At 40.1% G+C, this 26,318-nt stretch overlaps 1 protein-coding gene across 4 annotated transcripts in view; it reads right to left on the bottom strand.

Moving 5' to 3' along the window:
• CDCA2 (cell division cycle associated 2) overlaps positions 1–26,318 on the bottom strand; it is a 53,360-nt gene that overhangs the window by 23,356 nt on the left and 3,686 nt on the right. For 3 of the 4 annotated variants that reach the window (XM_072637074.1, XM_072637080.1, XM_072637089.1), the window contains exons 2-6: positions 22,351–22,414; positions 22,081–22,254; positions 11,973–12,124; positions 2,137–2,281; positions 427–638 (exon numbers count right to left, since the gene is read on the bottom strand). In XM_072637074.1, the coding sequence (XP_072493175.1) occupies positions 427–638; positions 2,137–2,281; positions 11,973–12,124; positions 22,081–22,254; positions 22,351–22,414 (747 nt within the window). Of the gene's footprint in view, positions 1–426; positions 639–2,136; positions 2,282–4,654; positions 4,923–11,972; positions 12,125–22,080; positions 22,255–22,350; positions 22,415–26,318 lie in introns of those variants that run through there. The other variant, XM_072637131.1, reaches the window with a different exon arrangement.

Raw genomic sequence — 26,318 nt, 5'->3', positions numbered from 1 at the left:
ATTTCTATAAAGCAGGGTCGTAATCTTTAGAATTTGCCAGACTATGCTCAATGATAAGATCTATGTCAGGAGATATTTAGTGGAACATGACTACATTGTGAGAAATGAATTCCTAAACTGTGGTCTTATTCTTCAAAATTCATCAAGGTCCTAGGGTAGAAATCTTATTTTTACTAAATGCAATAATTCTTAAAAGCATGAAAAACCCTATTTCATAAAAGAAGGTCTCCCATCAGATGGGTCATTTGACGTAACAAAAACAATGGAACTTCATGAAAATCTAAAGGCACCCACACCCAACAATGCTACCCCTACCCACCACCATCACCATATACAACTGCCAAAATAAGCCAAGCAGAAACTCAAGCACTTTGTCAAATTGAAAACCACCAAATCCTGATGTTTCCTTTCTCAGGTAATTATTACCTTAGAATGATCTGTCGTAGAAGTTTCACAGGTGTAAGTTCGGTTTGTGTCAGGAAAAGTAGCAATATGGCATATCTGGATGTCAGTCAACTTTTTTTCACCATCAGCTATATTTTCTTTTACGTCCCTCTGGTAAGATATTCGCCTACGCTTGGATGGTAAGTCTCCACACAGTATGGGCTGATCACAACTTTTTGGGCTTTTGTTCTTAGCTGAATTTCAGATGGGGGGGTAAAAAAGACAGTTTTTAAATTATTTAAACATTTTACCCTTGAAATTTTAAAAATATTCTATGTATAATTCTGAATATTTTTGTAAAATGAACAAAATTATCAACTCAAGGCTACACACTTCAAAAAGATTCTAATACTGGGTTTTGCCTTTTACTGAGGGGCTCTTCAGCAGATTTATCTGGTGAGGTGACAGTCACCACTCAAGATCGATCTCCACCCTGCCTCAAGACAGACCATTATGACTCAGCCTGAATGGCTCCTTCAACATGATGTACCCAGTAATGACCTCTTCATCATCATGCATACAGGTCCCCAGGCCCACTTTCTTTCCCTGCTGTACATTTTAAATTCTGATACATCTTTTACTGCCCAAATCACATGAAATTTCAACAAAGCCATCCCCAGTCTCCTGTCAAAACAGCCTCATTTATCTTGACTGCTTATTTGTTACAAGAGTATTGAGCAGAAGGGGATTGGTGGCAGGGAGGAAAAAGACAAAGTAGCCTAAAAGAGTTTCATGGAAGCATTTTTTAAAAAAAATGCACAAAACAGATGACCGGCCAGAAAATATCAGAGACAAGAGGGACAGTTTTGAAAGTTATGTGTTATAAATTTATTTTATATTTAAAAAGAAAAGCTGTATGTAAGACTTAGTTTCAGATGACAATTCTCTTTATGTTTTACTATGTATGTGAAAATTAAAATTCTGTTTTTTTATCTGAGTCTCCCTACTTCATGATAAATTAGTTAACAAGAGACATCCTACAACAGTAGAGATCTTGTTGGTTAGTTGTTTTTTTTTTGCTGAACTTAATTAACCTTGAATAAGCTATATTGTAATTCAGTTATTCTTATCTTAAAGTAATTCTACCATCAGCAAATCTTCTATAAGTATATAAATGACCTACCAAGTCAAAAGCACTGAAAAACATCACAGTTGAGGAGGAGGTAGAAACTAATAAAAAATCACAAATGTGAATAGACGATGTTTGTGTCAGAATGTATGCTCTGGAGGAAAGGGCCTCAATTTTTACTGACTTCTATTAAAGAGTATCAGTCATAATGCTATATATTTGTATTTGAAGATGGTTTCAAGCAATTATTGGAATCTAACCCACTAAAGCTATGTCACCATGACAACAGGCACAGTAATGTCAAGTTAATTTTCCTTTTTCACAGTTTTTGTGATTTCATGATTAAAGATGACCACTGGTTTATTAAGCAGAGTTTAAAAGCTGAGGTGACAGATGATATATGATTACAAAAAATATTTTTAATACAACGGCAAGCAGTTCGGGTCTCAATAAACATTTACTGAGTTTACTGGACGAAGAGGATTGCTTCAGAGCAGGAAGCTGATGGGCAATTCAAAGTACTTGGCAAGAGAGTATTCATCAAACACATTTTCATGCCAGGCACCACAGTTCATAATTTATTTTGAATAAAAGTTGTGGGCAAAATTGACTGTATTACTTACTGCAGTCTGCTGCTTGAGACTCTCCCTCTGGCCCCGAATGTCCAGACTTTTCTTCGTTTTCCTTCACTTGGTGAAAAGCAGATTGGAAGGCAGAAATTCGCTCTCTTAATGAATCACCATTTCTATATCGGAAAGGGCTAGCCTGCTACAGTGCATGAAAACAGGCTAGGTCAGTCCAAAGGCAAAGCCTAAATTCTGTACCTAAAACTGTCCCATTTAAGCACTAACCACTTAGATATCTATGATGATAAATAACTGTATTAAATTCAAGATACTTGTTGAACAAGTAAATGAATGCTTTCCTTCTTGGAAAATGCATTTGTTTGAAAATATTCTACATGCAACCTTCTTCCCCAGACACAAAACCCTTCTCCACGTGAGTCTAAGGGCTACTGGCTAAGATGAACACAAAAATTGTTGGCAACACAACCAGAGTATTTTAAACAACCCAAAATTTCATGTAGGTTGGGACACTTGACATAGCCGACACAGTACAAAAAAACTCTAGCTTCAGCTGATATAAAAAGGCAGGGGTAGCAATTAAGATCTCAAAGTTAAAGTTAAAATGCATTTAACTAAAAGAGATAAAACAGGAAAACCACAATATGTGTCACCAATATTATTCAATATTGTTTTAAGAGCATTTAAAATAACTGTAAATAGTAATAAAATACCTGAGAGTATACCTGCCAAAACAGACCCAGGAACTACATAAATTTTAATTATAAAACACTCTATATAAATAAAGTCAGTTTTAAATAATTGGAGAAATGTTAATTGTTCATGGGTGGAACAAAGCCAATATAATAAAGATGACAAGTTTATCTAACTTATCTATTTATTCAATGCAATCCCAATTAAATTACTAAAAAATTATTTGTTAGAAAAAATACTAACAAGTCACTTGGAAGAACAAAAGGTCAAAATTTTCAAAGTAGCTAATAAAAAAATGTAATGGAAGGGATTCAGCAGTACCAGATCTTAAACTAATAAGGTAGTAAGTATCAAAATTATCTGGTACTAAGAAATAGAAAGGTAGATCAGTGGAACAGAGTAGACATATGATATACAGTTGTAAAGGACTATAGTGACATTGTATTTTAGAAATGTAGAGATTTAAGTTTTAGGATAAATATTCAGTATTTAGTAAAAAATTGTTGGGAAAGCTGGAAAACAGCATGGCAGAAATTGGGCATAATCCAAATCTTACACCTTATACCAAGATAAGATCAAAATGAATACATGACCTAGATATAAAGAGATATAACCACAAGAAAATTAGAATTAGAAAATTAGAATAGCATAGAACATATTACCTATCAGATCTCTACCAGACTCATGGAATAATATATGAAGAAATGAGATAGAGCATTGTGAAGTGTAAATTTCAATTATACTAAATTTAAAGTTATTATACAAATAAAACCAATGTAGACAAGATTAGGGGGAAAGCAGAAAATTGGGAGAAATTTTTCATAGACAATCTCTCAAATAAAGGTCTCATTTCTCAAATATATAAAGAACTTGGTCAAATTTCTAAGAATATAAGTCATTCCCCAATTGATAAATGGTCAAAGGATATGATGAAATCAAAACTATAAAGTCATATGAGAAAATGGCACTAAATTATTGATTAGAGAAATGCAAATTTAAAAAAATTTTCAGATATCTTACATCTAATCAGATTGGCTAAAATGACAGATGCACTTCAAATGGGGAATGGCTAAACAAATTGTGACATACCATTGTATTGGAACACTACTGTACTATAAGAAAGGACGATTTGGTTGACTTTAGAAAAACACAAAAGACTTGGACCTATGAAGGAAGATGCTATCCACCCCTAGAGAAAGAACTGACAAAAATATGTATAGTATGGTTTTATATAAATGGAAATCATTGTTTTATACTGCATCCTCTCCTGTTGCATACATGGAAATATTCTTTTTTTCGTTTCTCATTTTGTATTTGTTTAAAACGAATAAAAATTTTTAAAAATTACAACATTCTCTCCCTACCTCATTTTGTGTATTCTATTTTTTTGAGAATTAAAAGGAGTTTATTATAAGTATGTCAAGCTAACAACACACTGACGAGCTGATCACTGAAGACCGGCCCTATCTATCTTAAACAAGAAATCATTTACAAAGACTCTACCCAATGAGTAGGGGCTGAGTTCTTATTATCTCTATGTTTTAAGGATAACAGGTTGTCACCCGGGTTATCCAAGGATGACATCGTGAATTCTACTTCTAGTTTGATGTTGCAAAGGAGGATGGGAAACAGGAATCAGACCAAAAGTGAAGGGCAGGAGAACTGGAATAAACAAACAGACCAGGTATGATAGTTTTATAAAAAAAAAAAAAATTCCTTGATCAGATGATAAATACCCTGCTATGGGAATTTACATTAAATTTATTTATTTTTATTTTTTGAAATAATTATTAAATTTATATTATATTAAATTAATTTAAACCTTCAAACCCCAATGTCTTTCTTTAATCAGATTAACACCTACCATGATCTAGATAATGATAGTAAAAAAGAATTTCCATTCTAGGATGGGTTCACTGTGAAACAAAGGGCTTAAGGGAAAAGGCAGCTATGTAAAGTTGGGCTTTGCAGCCACAGAAGGCAGAATGAATGAGAACACCAGCAATCAGTCAGTCCAGAGCAGCAGATGTAGAGGAGAGGGAGCGAGAAGAGGAAGGTGAGAAAAATGAGGAAGTACTTGAACTGGTTCTTTTCTTTTCAGTCTTGCTTTAGGCCCCAGCTAGGCCCTGTCTGCAGCTGGCAACGGATGATGAACAACATGGACATGACTCCACCAAGGTCATCACAATCACTATTCAGTCACCACAATCGCTATTCGGCAATGTTAGTGACCTGGCCCCCAGTGCTGTGATGACCTCATTTTGGAAGTCCAAGAGGCTCTGACTCTGCTTTCTGGCATAGTGGGCTTGGATGTTTCCAGCCAGGCTTGCTGCCTTTGCCTAGGCACTCCTTTCCAAACAAGACAGCTCCTGGCAGCTCTGTTCTCATGGAGCTAAATGCCTCCCCGTAACATATAACCACAGATTGAAGACTGGAAGGGGTCTTAGCTGTCATCTACTCGGATCCCCTCACTGTATAGATGAGAAAATCGAGGCCCAGGGAGATTAATTGGCTTGTCAAAAGCCATACAGGTAGGAGTCAGAAGGATTTGAACTGGGTGAGGACCCAACTTAACTCCAGTCAATGCTCCTTTCCCACTAAGCTACTCTGACCCCTGGCTTAGGGTATTAACCAGGTGTTTGTCCCTGCAAAGTATACGCTTGATAGGTCTTTTATTTTTCACTTTAAATTATTTGTATGCCTACACATTATTAGGGGAGTTAGGTAAAATTAGGAAGGCATGAAGTTGTTAATAAAAAAAAAATCTAAAAACCTACTTACCCCCTGCATGGGTTTATATTTCTAAACAGTTTCATGATTCTAGCAAAATGAATAAGGCATCTATTTACCTCCCTCCTCAAAGAAAACCTTAAGTTTTTTTAAAGCACTTCAATGAAAAACAAAAATGTTCTTTTAAATACATAGAATATTCATAATATTATTTGCTTTAGAAAAAATTTGGTCTACAATCTCTTAAAAGCAGCATTACGATACTTAGTATCATTCGTAGTACACATTTAAAAACAACTATTACAAATGATTTTATGAAAGTTTTGACAAAATTTGAGAATCAGCGTTTCAGTGTGAAACCAGTTGACAACATGAAACGAGGCCTGGTCTAAAAATGACTGAACGTTAGGCTGCAAATTCCTAATGGAGGAGAAGGGGAGAGGAGATAGGAACATTGCCCCTTTCCTGTGATTTTCCCAGTCTTGTAGTCCCATGTTTTCATCTGCATCTACTAAGATTATGATAACATAATGCAAGAATTCCCCTGCTCAAAAGGGAACTTCTACTCTAAGACCAAGCTTCTAGGGATGTGACAGGGGATAGGGATGGCGACTGGATGTGTGATTTCACTTCTATAGGGAACTTTCCTGATCTACACCTGGGAGGTTAAGTGACTGGCCCAGGGTCACAAAGCCAGTTGGTATCAGAAGTGACACTTCAACCCAAGACTTCCTGGCTCGAGGGCTAGCTCTCTAGACACTGAGCCACACTTCCCCCAAGTTCAAAATAGAGAATATAGGACACGGCAATAAGAAGCAGAGTAATTTGGTCCAGTGCCTTGAGCTGAGTTGGCAGATGTTTTCAAAGTTCACAAATGAAAACGATACATGTAAAATCTATCTCTTCTTCAAAGACTACTATGCATTCATCCAAGTTCGGGGTCAGCCAAACCATTTTCTGTTCCTGCTAAGCCTTTCTCCCAACAGCTGTTTTTGATAATCTCAGTGATTTCAGAAGTGTTCCACACTCTGCATTGTATGGATAATGATTTGTTAACTCTGGAAGGAGAAGTCAAGCCCCTTCAGAAGGCCCATCCAGGGGAAATGGCAAGCACGGCTGGGACCTCTGAATCAGATTTACTACCTCCTAGCAACAGAAAGGTGGGAAAGGCAAAGAAAAGTGGACACCAATCCCATTTTCATGTGACTTTCCATTTTAGCTAAAGGATTTATGTGAAAGAAAAAAAGAATGCACAGAATTCTTTGCAGATTTGAAGCTTTTACACTGTATATTCAACTCTTTTGCCAAGTTTTCTGCCTGCAATGGCAAATCAAAAATAAACAAAAGATTATTTATGTATAGTAATGGAGGGAAAAAATAACTCAACTATGTACAATTTCTTCACATTTTCTCTTCTCATCTGGATAAGTGAACTTCTATAATGCACTAACTTTCCTAATATTCCCCCCAGCCTTATTTTCTTGATTTCTATTCTTTTGAAAAAAATTTAATTATTCTAATTTTCCATTTCTATCAAAGGCTACACTAAACAAACAGCAAGCATTTTTCCGGTGACAGCAAATACCACAAATAAGAAGTTCTATTAAGCTTTCAAGTTACCTCCCATTAGGTTCTAGAGTGGAAGAAGAGCAGACAGTTAAGATCTGGATGCCATGTTTGTTGGGGACCTGTTCACACACTGAAGTTTACTTTTAGTGCACTGTGCTCATAAAGCAAAGTCACTGCAACCAAGTCAGGAGGACATCTTAAATTCAAATAAGGGCATGAGCATTTATGATGCAAACTAGACCTTTATGACACATAGATTAAATACCAAAAAAAAAAAGGACAAGCCAACATTCAGTCAAGATTTTTAGTAATGGAGGGGAACAAACAGGACTACTTCAAAACTCTGATCTTTGATCTCGAAATGTACTTTTCAATCTATATTTGACTACAAATAAAAGCCTGATGTTCTGCGAATTTACAGCATTTCAAACAAAACTGTGAAACCAGAGACTGAAAAAGGAGCTGTTTAACACTAGCGATAACACTAGTGATGTCTCTTCTGAAGGCCTTACTAAGAAGCCTGAGCTCTTCCCATTTTCTTTCCAAACAAGTTTTTCTACCTTCCTAGTAGCAAAGGTGCTTGGGAATAAGAAGCCTCTTGAGACATCCAGTGGGTTGCCAAGGTCTTTACTACCTCCAAGATTCTATTCTAGAATTGTGTACCTCCTACGCCTCCCTAGGTCAGTGATCACCTCAATGTGGGGATTCGAGTCCACTGGCAGATTGTACCCTACCCACAATTTCTTTGTCTTGAGGCATTTTTATTCGTTTCACCTCAAGGATGGATGGCAGAAGATCTCCAGTCAAGGGCTGGAGACTTTCTTTCCTTTAGACTTTTAACATTCCAGGGTAACATGTGAGCAGTTCCTCTCATTACATTGGTTTTTGGATGTTTCCTGGCTCAGACACCCCTCAAAAATGCAGAATATAACCTAACCTTGCCTGTGTATCAGTGCCACTATCATCCAGACTCTTTTTCAAATTGATCATAGGCAATTTAACCCAGGTACTGGGATTGCAGGGTGGGGGTGTTCCTCACATTCTCCACATAGCAAGAATACCAGTGGGGCACTATCCCATAGGACAAGTCCATGTTAGGGGCTCAGTCATAGACTTCTCTGATCATAACCTTTTATCACCGTGACTAAGTAATTCTTCATTTACGATAGGTTGCATATATGTGTTTTCATGGCCTTTTGAGTCATTCTTGACTTCAGTTATTGGGGAAAAGGCAGTGTTTAAACAAGCTTGCACACAAATCCCCATTATCAAAATCCTGAAATGTACTTATGCCTATATGTCTTTCCATTGCTTTCTGGTTCATTGGCAAGAGCCTAGCACAATGCTTGGCACCCTGGCCCTTAATAAACATTTACTGATTGGATAATCTGGTACTCCAAAAATTAATGCTTCAAATTTCAGCCATATGACGTCATTAAAAAACATTGACACCAAAATGATAGACTTTTCGATTCTAACGTTTCACCTTATACCTTGCACATTGCCAAATAGTTATAGAAATAGTCCAGTGGCCAACTGACTAGCATTTATTAAGTACCACCTGTGTGCCAGGCACTGTATTATAAGCTGGGATACAAAGGCAGGCAAAAAACAGTCCTAAACAACAGGAGCTCAGTCTCCTAAAGGGAGGAAAAACAGGCAAACCACTGTATAAACAAGATATATATAACAGGACAAATTGGGGGTGACATTGGAGCTGGGGGAGGAAGGGCATTAAAATGAAGGAAAACCTTTTAGTTTGATTTTGGTTGAGCCTTGAAGAAAGCCAAGAGGCAGAGATGAGGAGGCAGAGCATTCCAGACATAGGAATATCCTGTGTGAAGAACTACAAGGAAGTTGGTGTGACTGGATCTTAGAGTACATGAAGGTGAAGGAGGAGATTAAGGTGTTAAGAAGACTGAAATAATAGGAAGGGGTCTGCTTATAGAGGCTTGTTCTATCTGAGCCTGGAATCAACGGAAAACCACAAGGTTTTTACTTGATGGGGAGAGAGCCTAGGAGGGGTGATCAGACCTATGTTTTTGGAAGATAAATTTAACAGCTGAATGGAAAATGATCTACAGTGGGGAAGGACTTGAGGCTGGAAGACCAACTAGCAGGCTGTTGTACTAACAGTCTAAGTATGAGGTGATGGGGACCTACACCAGGATGGTAGAAGTGGGTCTATACGAGAAAGGCTATAAAGGTAAAACTGATGGGCAAAAGATTGGGTTGGGGGGTGTGGTGGGGAGAATTAGGAGTCAAGGATGATATCTACATTTGCAGCCCAGATGACTAGGAGAATGGTGACACCATCAGTAATAGGGAAGTTAGGAAGAGGGGCAAGTCTAGGAGGCAAACAATGAGTTAGTTTTTGACACGGTTTGTTTATGGGATATTCAGTTTGAGATGTCTAAAAGGCAAAAGATGATATGAAACTGGAGATCAGGAGGTCAGACCTGAACAAGTAGATCTAAGAATGATCTATTACTATATCTATTATGTGCCAAGCAGAGTGCTAGGACTCATTAGACATGTAAGAAGAGAAGTGGGAAAGAGAACAGTGTCATTAGAAGCAAGAAGAGGGAATCAGAAAGAGGACTGAGAAAAGGCAATTAAGAGATCATCGGGAAATTTGGAGAGAGCACTTTTGGTTGAATGACATCAGAAGCCAGAATGCAAAGACAGAGTGAGATGAAAGGTAATGGAGTCATTTATTATAGACAGCCTTCTCAGGAAGTTTACTAATAAAAGGGATAGGAGCAGGGACAGGGATTTATTGAGGACCTTTTTTTTTTGAGGATGGGGAAGACATGAGTATGTTTATAGGTATGTTGTAGGCAAATAGCTGATGTTGGGGGGGAAAGGAACACTACTAACATAGCTACTGGTGGTCCAATCATTCTGGAAAGCAATTTAGAATTACACGGTGACAAAAATGCCCACAACCTTTGACACAGAGACCCTGCAGTGCTCACAACTACCTCCCCCATATTCAAACAGCACTTTTTGCAGGCTCTTCTAGAAATCAAGGACATGCCTACTGGTCAGGTAATGGCTAAACAAACTGTAACACATCAATGTAAGAAAATATTATAGTATCATGAGAAATAATAAGAAAATTATAACAGTTTTCTATGAATTAATAATACAGAGTTAAACTAAGTAAAAATTCAGAATATATGTATATACACACACACACATAAAATAAACAGAAATGCAAAGAACCAAAAATAAAAATCATGAAAACTGAAAATTGTACTTAGAAAGACTAAACTTGTCTCCAAAGAGAGGAGAAAATGTACTTTTCTCCTTTCTTGGCAGAGGTGAGGAAATATGGATATGGAATACCGCACCTGCCAGCAGATAAGGAGGATGTGTTCAGTTAGTTCTGCCTAACTCGCTTTCTCTATCTGGTTACCAAGGATGATCTAACAGGTATAATAATGACTGGAAATACACTATCAATAAAAGCTCTCAAATCAAACATGAAATTAAAGAGTTTTTATGTTGGAGGACAGCAATCCCAGGATCCCAGAAGGAATGTGAAGTTTCCCAAGGGCCAACTAGGGTGTCTCTTCCATTTAATAAATGCCTCTGGGTCCCTTGCAGTACGTCCCCAAGACTCAGGGAATGACAGCATCCCAAGCTGAGTGGGCTGCCTGCCAGATGAGTGGGACTCAAGTAGTCCATTTCCTCACTCTCACTACTCCTTTCTCCAATCAGATCTCTTTACATTGCTTCCATTTCTCCTTCATCCTCTCTACTCATCACTTTTCCTCTGAACCACTGCAATAGCTTCTTACCTGGTCTTCATCCTGCCCCTTAACCAGTCACCACATGGCCACAAAGACCCGCCAACGAGGCAGTTCTGATCACGATGATGCTCCCTGTCCCTTTTTTGCCACAAATCCCTCTGGCTCTGTGGCAAAGCCAGGTACTTATTCTCTCTATGCTCTTACAGGTATAAAATACAGAGGATAGCAAACAAATTCAAAGACCCCAGTTCCGGTCTACCCACGTGTTACTCCTTTTCCATTCCCTTCATTCTATACCCCTTTTTCCATTTTCTCTCCCACCTTCATGCCGTTAATCTCCTTTCTTGTTGGTAGGATGCGTGGCTCTCTTCAAAGGTCAGACATTTCCCAGCACCCCCAGATGCTACTGCTCCCCTTCCATTATCTTACAGTTACTTTATATCTATTTTGTACTGAACTCATGGGCACATATCGTAGTGTTTACACAAACAAATGTGACATCTCATTCAACAATTCTCTGCTGACAACCAGAAAAGCACATAATGATTATCACATATAGACAGCATCATGGAGTATATCCTCCACAGATTCCCAATGGAAGAGGGGATTCTCTGTGGGTAGTAGGGATGCCATGGTGCTTCTCACTGCAGGTGGGCTCATGTGCCATTGAGACTTAGAAGCATTCAGGAGAGGTGAACAGTTCTAAAAATCAACAAGCATTTATTCAGGGTCAAGATGTGCCCAGCACAACAGTGCCAAACACTGGACACAAGAAGAGCTAAGGCCAACAAACAGTCCTTGCCACGGATGAACTTATAGCCTAGACAAAAAAAACAGGAAGCACCAATGGGTCCCTATTCCTTCCACTGAGAATCTGTGTAGGACATACTCCATCATCTTGCCCATATGTGGCAATCATTACATACTTTTCTGGATATCAGCAGAGAACTGCTGAATGAAGGATGCCACATTTACACAAACGGACTTACTGAAGGCCAACCAAGTACACAATATACATTAGGGAAGGTGCAGGACAGGAAAAAAAGGTCTCTGCCCACAACTAGAATGTGCAAAAGAAGACAACAAAATGGAGGCAATTGACATTACAAACCCAACGACACATACCTGCATCGAAGGAGAAGCTTCCACCAAAGGAGAGTCACTTGCATTTCTCAAGTTCCTTTGCTGAGCAACATATCTGATGAGAAGATTTGTTTCAGGAGAACCTCTGGCTCCAATGGTAGAACGGCGTCTTGATTTTTTTAGCAAGGATTTTCCTGGAATGAAAATTTTCTTATGACTTAGGAACACTGCCCCCCCCCCCCCCAAAGTACTCAATAGTTAACATGTTTTAATGAAGCTTCTTATGTTTAAAGTTTTAGTAGTAAACAATCTTCTGCATACAATCAGTACACATAGGGATTTTTATGGATCCTTCTGCCCCTATTTTCTACACATGAAGAACACTGGGCTTGCCCAATTCGATAATTTAGAAAGTATCTACTACGTTTGGTGCTGGGCATACAGGGAAGTAAAATAAGTTCTTGCCCACCAGGCCCTTACTTCCATTCCTTAGAGAGGCCAGTGCTCCATAGCCAGGACATACATATAGCCTGAGGAGAGGAAGGGGAGGAAGACACAAGTGGCTGTGAAAGCCAGAAAAAAATAAATGGAATGTAGAAGAAGATAGTCGAAGGAAACCAGGGTTCTCAGACGCAGCCATGGGGGTGATGGACAATCCAGTCTGACCACGAGGACTTCTTTTCCAATGTCTCTCAGAGACCAAAGAGCCTTTAAGGTACATGCACCTGACCATTACACTTGTCCCAAACAACAGTCAATAACAGCTGCTTGCAACACTCTCTGCTCCCTGAGAGAGCATGTACAGAAGACATAAAATTAAAACATACCTTTTTTAAACACAGCAAATGTGGGAATATGTGGGAAATTGCTTTGACTATTCATATTCATTAATATTTTTCCCCTCGAATGGAGGAGGATGGGAAAGAGGAGAGTTAAACATAAAGCAGCCAAAAGAAAAGAAAAAAGGGTCAGTGGAACATTTCTTTCTAAATGCACAGAAGAGGACAAAAGGACAGAAAGAATCAGATAGGCAGGACAACTTGAAAAGTTCTCTATTGAATTTATTATATATTTAAAAGTCAGGACAGGTTCTTAGTTTCAGGAACCCTTTTCCTGTTCTAATATGGGTGTGGGAGGAAGAGAGGGAAAGAAGGGGTGTGCAAAAAGGGAGAGAGACAAAACACTTATTTTAGTGTTTGCTAGTAATTTTTAGAAGTAAAAAAAATTAAGGTATTGTGAGAGACAGCAAAAATTAAGTTTCCACAGTAAGTTATTGTTAATTGATGAAGTCACTGAGAATAAGTCCCATAATAAGAAGGCCAGTAGACTGCATGTGGACTCAACCAAAGGACAGACAGCGGTCTTCAAAAAATTACAAAGTTTTTGATAAAGGAACTAAATCTACAGCTGGCTGGAACTAGCCAAGAAAAATGACCTAGAATTACCAGGAAAAGGCTTTTCTTCACTGTGCTTGCTTAGTGAACTTCATGCTTATAAGCATACGTACCCCCGCATAAAATTATCCCTCCATTTTCTGATCATGGGTCCTATGTTAAAGCATGTTTGGGAGGGGGAAATCACACTAAGGAGGGGTTACTAATGAGCGTGTGAAGATGGTGACCTAATGGAGAATGGACCAACTCATCTCCTGGTGGGAGGATCTGTCTTGAACTAACAGTATATAGCTCATCTCGCTTCTGTATTCAGTGCTTCCTCCTCCTGAAAAGAAGGTGGGGTCCACTTTGGCCCAAGTGTTCAATTCCCCTGAACTCAGCTGTAATAAATTTTCCTTGATACCATATTAGTGTCAAGCGTGTTTCTAACACTACTTTCTCCCTCAGTCTATTTACTGGTCAGTCAGGTCTCATTCACTTGAAAATATGTACACTGGTCAGAAAACAAATTATTTGGCACATGTAAATTTCAGGTCAAAGAATAAACTTGAAACACATCTATCTACTTGGATTTTAAGTTCCTGGTGAGGCAAATCTATCCACTCAATTATTATAGAGGATGTCCCAAGTCTTAGTGCTCTTTAAAAAACAAAACTTTAAGCTTTAAAACTATATAACACTTTCAGGATACCCTGTATTTTACACATTAAAAAACTACAGATTTACTCAATTCATACAGCATTTTGTACCTGAAAAATCTCTGTGAATTTATCTAGTCAAACCCATCACCTGTTCCAAAATACTCTAATTGGCATGTCATCTGTAGCAAAACCACTATGCTCCAAGGCAATCCATTCCACTTTGAGAGGACTCTAAATATTAATTATTTTTCCTTGCATTGTGTCCATCCTTCATTGCCAAAGAAGACCATGCCATCAGAGAAATAATGACAAGATTTGCACTTGACTTTGTTTTGAGGGAGGGCTGTGCAGGTCACCAGCCTCACTTCTCCTCCAGAGCCATCTGAATCCAGTGACCAGATATTCCTCAGGACTGGAGATGACCCAGTCTGCACTGGGAGACGTTGGACCCTTTAGGCCAAGGTCTTAGCAGGTACTCACTTAGAGTGAGGCAATGGCCATTCATTGAATAGGCCTGCTTAAGAAGTAGCCAGGGCTTGGCCCCTTTAATGGGGTCAAGAAAAAGAAAGACATCAGGCTGGAAGGGAAACAGCAACAGTTTCTATTGATAATCACTCTAAAGCTAGGAGGGTCAAGAGGAGCCCTTAGGCAGGGGGCCATTGGCATCCCAGTTTCAGAGTTCAGTAGGTTTTGGAAGAGGGTGGGGTGGGGTGGGGTGGGGCGGAGAGGGGCCAGTAAAACCTAAGTTAAGTGGGCATCTTTTGGCCATTCAAATTTACCATCCTTTGGAGAGGAGAAGAAAGGGGAGGGGAAGAAGACAGGACAGGAGTTGTTAAGTGACCCAGCTAGCTGGGTCCCCATTCAGTCAGTTGTGTCTGCTCACAGGACTGTCTTCATCCTTCTTTGCCAAAGAAGACCATGCCATCAGAGAAATGCATAGATGCTGAATGAATGAATGAAAAAGGACTTACTAAGTGCTCACAATTTGCCCAGAACTGAGGGTAGCACTGGGGACAGAGATAAACCAGAGGATTCCTGCCCTCCAGCTGACTTTCTAATTAGGGGAGATAAGGGAAAGAGGAGTTCAGCGGCAGAGCAGATAGCAAGGTGCAAAAGAAGGAAAAGCCACCAATAATATTCACCCTACCCCCTCCCCACTCCCATACTTCTCTCCAGGCAAAACACCAAATAACCCAGAAACTGCTGGGGTACCCATACTCTGACTAGCCTAGAGACACCTTCCATCTAGTTTCAAAGGATCCCAGAATTAAAACTGTCCTTTATGAGGTCAAGTGCCACTGCTACACAAGACCTTTCCTGACCCACAAATTCTCTCTGCCTCCATCACCAACTCCCATTCGATATATATTTTCCATTTACTTATTGGTGTACTTGTTTGTTTTTTCTCATTAGGAGTTTTTGCATAAACAGCACAGTGCTTGAATTTTCATTTAGACATTGCCATCTACTCCAGTCCTCTTCATTTCCTGAGGTCCAAGCATCATTCCCAGAGTGGGCTGCTGAGCCTGAATTCCAAACCGGGCTTGCTCCTAAACCACGGATCCGTGGCAACCCTGAACTGGCCACAACTGTCTATGCTTATCTTCTTCCTCCAACATGCAAATTCATCTTCAAATACCTAATGGACCCGAACTGAACAATCTTACAAGAAATTCCGAACTGACAACCATTCTATCACAGCAAAGATACCCACTCTGCTCATTTTTCTCTTCATGAATAATAACATTGAGAGTGGAGAAAGAGACTATAAGCTTGAGCACAGAGCCCAAGAGATCCAGGATGGCAGTCAGTCCTGTGGTTTTCTGCCCCAAGCCAACCATGGCTGGACTCTTGGATATCACACTTAAAAAGAGCAACAAGGATGGTGAGGGACCATAGGAGAATTAGGGCAGGCACAGGCAGCATAGCCTGTGCAAGAGGTTCTCCCAGGCACACACATCCAGCTTCTGGAGGGTTAGTCTTGTTCCGCGGGCCAGAGGTCAGAACCAGGAGCACTGGGTAGAAGAGGCACGGGCAGACTGAGGCTTGACTTCAGGCGTAGAGCTGTCCTGAGGCTCAGGGGGCTGCTTCAAGACTGGGTTCACTCTTCACTGTTTTACAACAGCTTCAGGATTACCTTGTAAAGGATTTTTTTTCAGAGGTGGGTTGGGGACTGTCTTCTAAAATTCCTTCCATACTCAGAAATTCTTTGTGTACGTTCTGTGTGCAAGGATCACAAGACTGCATTAATTATCCTGAAGCCTGGAGGTCAGTCCTTCTACTTTGTTATTCAAGTGTAGCATAATCCTATTATAAATGGGGTAAGGAACGATAATGGGATTTCTCTCCTTTAGGGTATTTTGGGAAATAATCTTCCCTTCCCAATCATAACATAAATACTCAAAAGACCTTCAGACTGTCCCAGGAGCTAAGATGCCAAATAAGAATTGACAAGACAGGCCCGGGCATCAGAGCTTCAATGTCCTGGCCAGCTAACCTTTGACAATGTGTAAGAAAAAAGATCTAAGGGAATAAAGAAGGGGCTTCAAACTGGCTGGTGAACTCCTCCAATGGCAGGGGTTTCCCAAGTGCAGGCTGGTGACCACCGGGGCCGAGAAGCTTGGTAAGAGGCTCTGGGGAAAGTGATAAATGACCAGGTCCCACTCATCTGCAGGAGGGTGCTAGGCTCTAGCGTTCCCTTACAGACTGAAGAGAAGCTGTGAAAGTTTAGTGCAAATTGAAGGATATCAAGACCAAAAAGAGAAAATCTGGGCACCTCTGCCCTAAGGATTTCTGTTTGGCCTCTAGGGAATTCAGTCTTACAAACACAGAACCAAATTAAGCAGGCAATGTGCTTGGCTCACTTGCACCCAAAGATGTAGATGTGTGCGTGTGTGCGTGCATGCATGAGTGTGAGAGAGAGTGCGAATTCTGCTCCTGGACTTTTTGTCCTGCAAAATATCACCTGGAGACAAAATACCTTCTGACTTGTTACATCCTATGACTGCTCTCGTATCTGGACTGACCAGACCTAGAATTTGGACACATATAAGAATATTCAACATCTACTAAAATCCTACTCTTATGCTTCAGTGAAATGTGGGGATGACCCTGGATTCTCGATGACTCTGCTGGCAGACTGCAGGACGCTGGCTTCTATTCAATAGAATTCAATTCTATTCAATCAGCTTTATCTTCAGAGGCTGAATTCACAAGCTAAGTTTAGAGACCAAACACCACCACGAAGTTGACCAATAAACTGCAAATTCTTTTGGGCACAGAAATGAAAAGGGGTCCTGAAATTAGCTGGAGGGGCTTCCAGGGCCACCCAATCCACAAAAAGTACTACCAACAAATGTTCCCCAACCAGGCAGCCAGTCCCACTGTGGGACAGTTCCCATTGTTAGGAAGGCTTTCCTGACCTCCTCTACAATCTCTACTTCCTGCTCCTCGGGGGCTCTCAGAGCTCATACACAAACATTCCATTTGCATCTTCCGCTTGATTTCCCTTCAAAGAGATTCCACCCACCCCAACTCCCATCTCCTCTTTTCTAGGCCAAACATGCCTACTTCCTAAAGCCAGTCCTCTGATGACATGAGCACAAGGCCCTCCATCATCCCAACGGGCTTCCCCAAAGTGCACAGAAATGAACAGACGCTCTGGAAGAGGGCTGGAGAGAGCAGCACACAATGGCCTTTCCCTGGAGGCTGTGCTTCTCAGTATAGCCTCAAACTGTCTCTCTGACTAGCACAACAGCAGGTTCACACTGGGCTTCAAGGCCACTAAAAAGCCCAGGTGTTTTCTAGTACTTGCTCTCTAACTTTATTCAATTCAACCTAATGCTCTAGTGTCGAGACCTCATTGGATCCCAGATCTCTGTCCCAGTTTTGTGTCATTGGCAGACCTGCGGAGCATGTGGCTATTTTTCCAAGTCACTGATTGAAATAAAAAGCACAGGATCAAGCACAGACTGTTGGGCTAATCTAGAGATCTGCCATGCTGACAATGAAAAATCAACAATTTCTCTTTCACTTTGGCCAGCCATACTAGTTCTGCGTCTGTCGACCTGTACAATCAGCAGCTAGGTGGCTCAGTGGATAGAGCACTGGGCCTGGAATCAGGAAGACCTGAGTTCAAATCCAACCTTGGATTGACTAGCTATGTGACCCTGGGCAAGTCACTTCACCCTGTTTGCCTCATCTGTAAACTGAGCTGGAGAAGGAAATGGCAATTCAATCCAGTATTTTTGCCAAGAAAACCCCAAATAGGGCCACAAAGAGTTGGAACACAACTGGAATAAGTGAACAAACATGTATTATCACCTTGTTTGCAACTATGGAGAGAACTTATGCAAAGGTTTGGTAAAGAGCCAATATTGCCCTCATCTGCCAGTCATGCTTAAAAAGGCAATGAAGCCATTCTGGCCATTCATGGTTCTCTTTTCTGGATGCCCATCTTATTTCTGTTGGGGTTTTTTTGGTTGTTTTTTTTTTTTAGCATTTGGTCTTCTTAAGGAGGACCGTTTATTTATTAGAGATTAAAATAAAGTAATATTGGGGGGATTATACCAACAGGTCAGAAGATATGAGGGGAGGGAAGAAGGATCTCCCTGAGGAATTCATATTCAGAGAGAAACTTAGCTGAGTGGATGAGAGGAAGGGGTACTCTGAGAGGTTTGAAGAGAGAAGTTCTAGAAAGCCTAGAATAGTCATTGTGAATGAAAAACTAGAATACTGACCCAGACACTGAGATTAATGAGGGGCAAAAAAGAGAACTTAAGTAAACTTCTGTCACTGGACTTTTCTTTACTTCTCCATAATCTCTTTTTAGATAATCTTTTTCACTCCTGTTACTTCACTTACAACCTTTATGCAAATGACTCCCAAATCTATATCTCCAAACCTAACCTCTCTATTCTTTTCAAAAATTATTTTATTTGTTTTCACTGTTCTACAATCACTTTCATATCTTAGATTTTTTTCCCCTCCCTCCCCCACTTTCCCCCTACCACCTCACATCCTCCCCGAGTCAGCATACAATTTTATATAGGTTCTACACATACATTCCTATTAAATACGTTTTCACTTTAGTCATGTTCCACAGAAGAATTAACTGAATGGAAAAATGCATAAAACCAAAACATAATTCAAAAGAAAATGATCCGCTTCTATCTGCGATCCAATTCCATAGTTCTTTCCCCGGATGTGGAAGATATTTTGCCTTAAGAGATCATTGGGAATTATTTAAGTCCTTGCATTTCAATGAAGTCCTAAGTCTAATAGAAAAATTCCTCCCACACTGTGGTTGTTGCTGTGTACAAAGTTCTCCTGGTTCTGCTTCTTTCACTCAGCATCAGTTCATATATGTCCTTCCAGGCGTCTCTGAAGTCTTCCTGTTCATCGTTTCTCACAGCACAACAGTATTCCATTACATTCATACGCCACTTGTTCAGCCATTCCCCAATTGATAGGCATCCCCTCGATTTCCAGTTTTTGGCCACTACGAAGAGAGCTGCTATAGATATTTTTGTACATGTGGGACCCTTTCCCATTTTTATGATCTCTTGGGGATACAATCCTAGAAGCGAAATTGCTGGATCAAAGGGTATGCACATTTGTGTAGCCCTTTGGGCATAGTCCCAAATTGCTCTCCAGAACGGTTGGATGAGATCACAGCTCCACCAACAATGAATTAGTGTTCCAACTCTCCCACATCTCTCCAACATTTATCATCTTCCTGTTTCATCATGCTAGCCAATCTGATAGATGTGATGTGGTACCTCAGAGTTGTTTTGATTTGCATTTCTCCAATCAATAGTTATTTAGAGCATTTTTTCATGACTATAGATAGCTTTAATTTCTTCCTCTGAAAACTGCCTGTTCATACACTTTGACCATTTATCAGTTGGGGAATGACTTGTATTCTTGTACATTTGACTCAGTTCTCTATATATTTTAGAGATGAGGCTTTTATCACAGACACTAGCTGCAAAAATTCTTTCCCATTTTTCTGCTTTGCTCTTAATCTTAGTTGCATTAGGTTTGTGCAAAAACTTTTCAATTTAATGTAATCAAAATTATCCATTTTGCACTTCATAGTGTTTTCTATCTCTTGTTTAAACAAAAATTCTTCCCTTCTCCATAAATCTGACAAATACACTATTACACGCTCCCCTAATTTGTTTATAGTATCAATCTTTATACCTTGATCATGTATCCATTTGGATTTATTTCTTGTGTACAGTGTCAGTAATTGGTCTATACCAGTTCTGTCACACTGTTATCCAGTTTTCCCACCAATCTTTGTCAAACAGTGAGTTCTTATCCCAGAAGCTGGGGTCCTTGGGCTTATCAAACAGTAGAGTGCTATATTCATTGCCTACTGTGTCTTGAGTACCTAGCCTATTCCACTGGTCTACCCTTCTGTTTCTTAGCCAGTACCAAGTGGGTTTTGATAACTGCTGCTTTATAATACAATTTGAGATCAGGTAGGGCTAGGCCACCTTCCCTAGCATTTCTTTTCATTACTTCCCTTGATATTCTGGACTTTTTGTTCTTCTAAATGAATTCTGGTATTTTTTTCTAGCTCTAGAAAATAATTATCTGATAGCTTGATTGGTATGGAACTGAATAAGTAAATTAATTTAAGTAGAATTGTCATTTTCATTATATTGGGTTGGTGTACCCATGAGGAACTGATATTTTTCCACTTACTTATATCTGACTTTATTTGTGTATAAAGTGTTTGTATTTGTGTTCATATAGTTCCTGGATTTGTTTTGGCAGGTAAATTCCCAAGTATTTTATAGTGTTTGCCCTAGCTTTAAATGGGATTTCTCTTTCTATCTCTTGCTGTTGGGCTTTGTCAGTAATATATAGAAATGCAGAAGATTTGTGCAGGCTTATTTTGCAACCTGCAACTCTGCCAAAGTTGTTTCTTATTTCAAGTAGTTTTTTACTTGAATCTCTGGGATTCTCTAAGTCTACCATCATATCATCTGTAAAGAGTGATCACTTAGTTTCATCTTTGCCTATTCTGATTTCTTCAATTTCTTTTTCTTCTCTTATTGCTACAGCTAACATTTCTAGTACTATATTGAATTAATAGTGGTGATAATGGACATCCTTGTTTCACGCCTGATCTTATTGGGAATGCATCTGGCTTATCCCCACTGCATATAATGCTTGCTGAAGGTTTCAGGTAGATGCTGCCTATTATTTTATGGAAGGTTCCCTTTATTCCTGTGCTCTCCAGTGGTGTTGTATTTTTGTCAAAAGCTTTTTCTGCATCTATTGAAATAATCACGTGGTTTCTGTTAGTTTTGTTGTTGATATGATCAATAATATTAATTGTTTTTCTAATATTGAATCAGCCCTGCATTCCTGGTATAAATCTTATTTCTACTGTTAAAGATGGTTCACAGGGCCATAGATTGAACTGTCAAGATACCAGGATCTACATTAGAAGAGGGAAGATCCAAAATGATGAAACCATGGATTGTCTGAAACACTGAAACAAGAAAATTCACGTAACCTAAAAAAGATTTTTTTCCTCTCCTATATAGGAAAGGGACTGAAGAAATCTAGTTCAGTGATGAGTTCATTTGTATTACGATAAACTCAGCTCTGCTAAGACCGAAGTCCTCATGCAAAAGGTGCTGTATTCATCCTTCTTTGCTGAAGAAGACCATGCCATCAGAGAAATAATGACATGACTTTGCACTTGACTTTGTGAGTGAGGGAGGGTGTGCAGGTCACCAGCCTCACTTCTCCAGTCATCTGAATCCAGTGACCAGATATTCATCAGGATGACTGGAGATGACCCAGAATAAGGCAATTGGGGTTAAGTGGCTTGCCCAAGGTCTCACAGATGGTGCATGTCAAGTGTCTGAGGTGAAATTTGAACTCAGGTCCTCCTGACTCCTGCACTGGTGCTCTATTCACTGCACCACCTAGCTGCCCCAAAAGGTAGTTTGAATAGCCAAACAAGTTATTCCAACCAAAGAGCTATATAGGTAAGATAGATAAAAAAAGGAAAGAAAAAAAAGGCTACCCAGTAGTTCAAGTTCAAGTAGTTCTTAAAAAGTGACCTAGAAAGTCATCTTCTGCTCTTACCTGGTGAATTCTTCACAAAACTCTCTGGTGTAATTCCAAACTGCTCCACTGTTACAGCAGAAAAGTTCAATGGGGTCTTAAATTTATCTGGCGTCTTGAAGGTTGGGTCCACTGCTGCTTCTTGTTTTTGGTGGAGTAAATACTTTTCCTCAACTAAATACCTATTTTCTAAAACTAAAGCAAGACATTGCATAGTATGAATTATGGCACAAAAATTTTAAAGATTTCCAAATCCTAAATTCCAAGATAAGAAAACTGATCCCCACATACCAATACCATCCATAACAGGCTCCTTGATTTCAAGTCCATCCGTGGCTTCTGAAATGATATCCATCTAAAAGATAAGGAATATGATGGCTAATGGAAAAAAGTCTAAAGTGGCTTTGATTAATTTAGGAAACTTAGCTAAAATTTTAGTATAATTACATGGACATAACAACATATGCATGCCCTTAGTCCTGAGGAAAGTTTTGAATATAAAACAGAAAGGACAGGATGAAATAGATAAAGAGATCAAACAAATGCCAAAGGTCAAGAAGGAATTTACAAATATTGATGAGAGATGTCAATGGTGTAATAGAAAGAATAATAAATTACTTCTAGCAGATCTTTTTGAGGTTGCAGAGAGGTAAAAACTGAGGGGGGTACTCATCAATTGAGGGAGACCGGAGCAAGTTATAGCTTATATATGTGATGGAACACTATTATGCCATAAAAATGACAAAGGGGAGAAAGCTGGAAAGGTGTATGATTGATGCAGAATTGAACAGAATCAGGAGAACAATTTCTACAATAACAACATTACTGCAAAGATCAATTAGAGTTGCCTAGGAGTCATCATGACATATGCTCCCCACTTCTGACAGAAGTCAGACTGAGACAGTTTCAACATGTACCAGGAGTTTTGTTTCTCTTCCATCTCAGTGGCTTCAGGTTGGTGACGGGGTAACAAAGAAGGGAAGAGGGGAAAAGCAATTTTTAAATTAAAGAGATAAAGCTTAATTGAAATAAGAAAAATCGAATTTAGAGGTGTAAGTGCACATTTTAGCTTGCTACTGAATGCTTTGGTGACTTTGATTAAGTCACTTGTCTATGTCTCATGATTTCTCTTTAGAAATTCTACATTATAGTCAATTTCCCCATTTCTATATTACATTTGCCTCTGTGCATTACCTAAAATTGATCCACATGCTAGACAGAATATAGTACTACTTCACATCTATCACCCACTACCTAGCATTAGCCTCAATCTGTTAGAATTATGTCAGATGTTTTCGGTCATTTCTGACTCTTCATGACCTCATTTGGAGTTTTCTTGGAAAAGATACTGGTTGGCCATTTTCTTCTCCAGTTCACTTTATAGATAAGGAGACCGGGGCAAACAGTGTAAAGTGACTTGCCCAGAGTCACACAGCTAGGAAGTGTCTGAGGCCAGATTTGATCGCAGGAAGAGGACTTTTCCAGATTTCAGGCCTGGCACTCTATCCACTGTGCCCCAATAAACTGATAGTAAAATGACAGTGTTGGACTAATGACTGCTAAGGTCCTTTTTTAGCACTAACTCCTCTGAGAATCCCACCTCTGAAAGGTAAAGTGATTTACCAAGGTCCCAAAAGTAGGTCTCAGAGCTAAGATTTAACCAAAGTCCTCTGGTTCCAAAGGCAACTTGTCCTACACTTTTTAACAACAAACACAAGACATGTTTAAAGTGTTTTTGGAGGAGACAGAAATTTCAGGTAAGAGGAAGATTTCATCCTCATGAAGCTGTGATAGAGAAATAAGTTGCCAACATGTATGCCAATCATGAATTGTTCAACAATCTTACTCCCTCCAGACATTCTGCCATACTACAAATCATACCCTGTCGGTTTTCTCACTAGGTCCCTGGTCCCTGGACTCCTATAAATTTCTTACAGCAAACTGTACCCAGGCCTTTTGTTACTTCAAGAGAACCGGGCAATACTTGGGCTGAGGGTGTTTTTATGACTTTACTATGCTGTGCACTATTTACCAAGAGCTCTGGAAGGATGCTAAACAGAATGGAATGTAAAGTCCTGGGAATCAGAGCTGGAAGCAACCTTGGACATCATCTAAGAGCTTTACAGTCTATGGAGAATTTCACAGATCTCATTTCAGTATTATGACCTAATGAGTACGAAAGGCAAGTATGACCAGCATCCCATTATCCAGGAAACTGATGTTCAGAGATTCAGTTACTGAGCTCTGGGCGAGAACTGGGCCTTGGGTCCTTCTGATTTTCCACCACAGACAAAAGACCAAGAGACCAACATCCCAGGAGAGTGAGTACAAATGACCTATTCTTGCCAGGTCTTCTGCTCCCTCATCTTAACGAGGAGCAGTGACACTGAAGGAATATGGAAGTACTCTGTCAAGGCTTTAAGGGCCAGAGGAGGGATCTGACCCCAGGATCTCCCAGTGGTCTTGGCTTTCTTGACCTGGGCCCTGCCTCCTTGTCCACCCCCCTTCCCACACTCTGCTTTCTCGGTCTACACTTTAGCTGAAGAGGACTCCCATGCCTGCCAAGTGCCTCCTCCTTCCTGCCACCCCCAAGAATCCCTCACCTGAAAAGGAAGCACCAACTTCCACATGAAGCCTCTTCTGGTTCCCCCAGATTTAGTCTCCACACATGGCCCTATTTCCTCAATAGAGCAAACTCTCCTTGAGAGCAGGGACCAACCAGGTAAGATTTCTGCCTTTTCTCCCTAGGGCCTTGAGTAGTTCCCGGGACATAACGGGCCCTTGATGCAGTTCCAGGAGAGTCTGTGAAAGCTTCTATTTCAATCTTCCCCCAGCACAGGAGTGTAAATGCTCTGGGAGAGGCCCCAGTGGTTTCCATGGATTACACATAAATGTATACAAACTACCTATAGGGTAACAGGCAGAGCAGAAGGAGGCTGAGTTCTGCAGAAAATTTGGGATTCCAACACAAAGAGGAACAGCTGAAGATGAGCCATGGAGCTGTGTGAGGAAGGGCAGGTAAGAGGGGCAGCCAGGCTGGCTATGTATGACGAGGTTGGAAAGACAGGCTAAGACTGTGCTGTGACTACTCAATGACCACATCTGCACCGGATCCCAGGGCTCAGCAGCATTCTGGGCAGGGGAGTAGATCTTGTAATATCATTTTGGCAACTTTGGAGGATGGACTTCAGAAGACACTTAAGGGAAGGATACCAATTAGGATGCTACTGCAAACATATCATAAAAACTACAATAAAAACAATACTAATAAAAACACAAGCTTAGCACTACAAGGTATGCAAAGAGTAGCTATGCAAAGGTGCTTTTATCCCAATTTTACAAATAAGGAAACAGGACTAGGAAGGTCAAGTGCCTAGACCAGGGGCATACAGAAAGCAAGTGCCAGAGGAAGGATCTGAAGCCAAGCAAAGAATGTGAATTTATTAAACGCTTACTTTGTACTGGGCACTCTGCTAAAGGCTGAGGATACACAGAAATGGTAAAAACTAAACCAAACCCAAAGTCTCTACCCTAATGGAGCTCACGTTCTAATGGGGGAGATAACATAGAAATACTACACACCTACATGACATATATACACTGCAAATCAAAGGTAAACTCAAAAGGGACTTTGCTTCCCGACTCCCATTTGAACACTACCTGCATTCTCCAACACCCAGTAAAGAGATAAACAGAAAAATGGAGACAAGGTCAGGGGCAGAAAATGGACCCGTGATTTTACCAGTACAAGGAAATTCCAGGGGAGAAGACTCCCCCTACCAAAGTTCTGCCCCTTACTACAGCCGTAAGAGCAACATAGGTTAGTGGCTCTCTGTGGGGTCACATAATCTGGATGTGTTCACAGTGGAGAGGCCAGCTCTCTACCCACTGAAAAAATACAAGATAAAGTGGGAGAAGGTGAGGCTGGTGATTATGCAGAGCCCTGCCTCACTTAAATCCCATTCTCTTGCATGTCATGCTGTCACCCCCTGGATGTCCTGGTCCTCTTCATAAATGAAGAGCAAACCACAACAAGGAGAGAGATGGAGACCCAGAGCCAGAGAGATTGAGACAGAAATACACAGAGACAGAAACCTATGGAGACCCGGAGAGAGCAGGGAGTAGACAGAGACAGAGAAACAAAGAGACTAAGATATTCGGTGAAACTGAGCTACATAAAGATGAACTGACAGACACAGAGATAAAGATGCACAGGGAAAGGAGAGAGACAGAGACGCAGGGACAGAAGGACTCCCAGA

The sequence above is a fragment of the Notamacropus eugenii genome, chromosome 1 (genome assembly GCF_028372415.1).
Source record: "Notamacropus eugenii isolate mMacEug1 chromosome 1, mMacEug1.pri_v2, whole genome shotgun sequence".
NCBI lineage: Eukaryota > Metazoa > Chordata > Mammalia > Diprotodontia > Macropodidae > Notamacropus > Notamacropus eugenii.
Note: the sequence above shows the minus strand (reverse complement) of the source record. Positions and strands in the feature narration are given on the sequence as shown.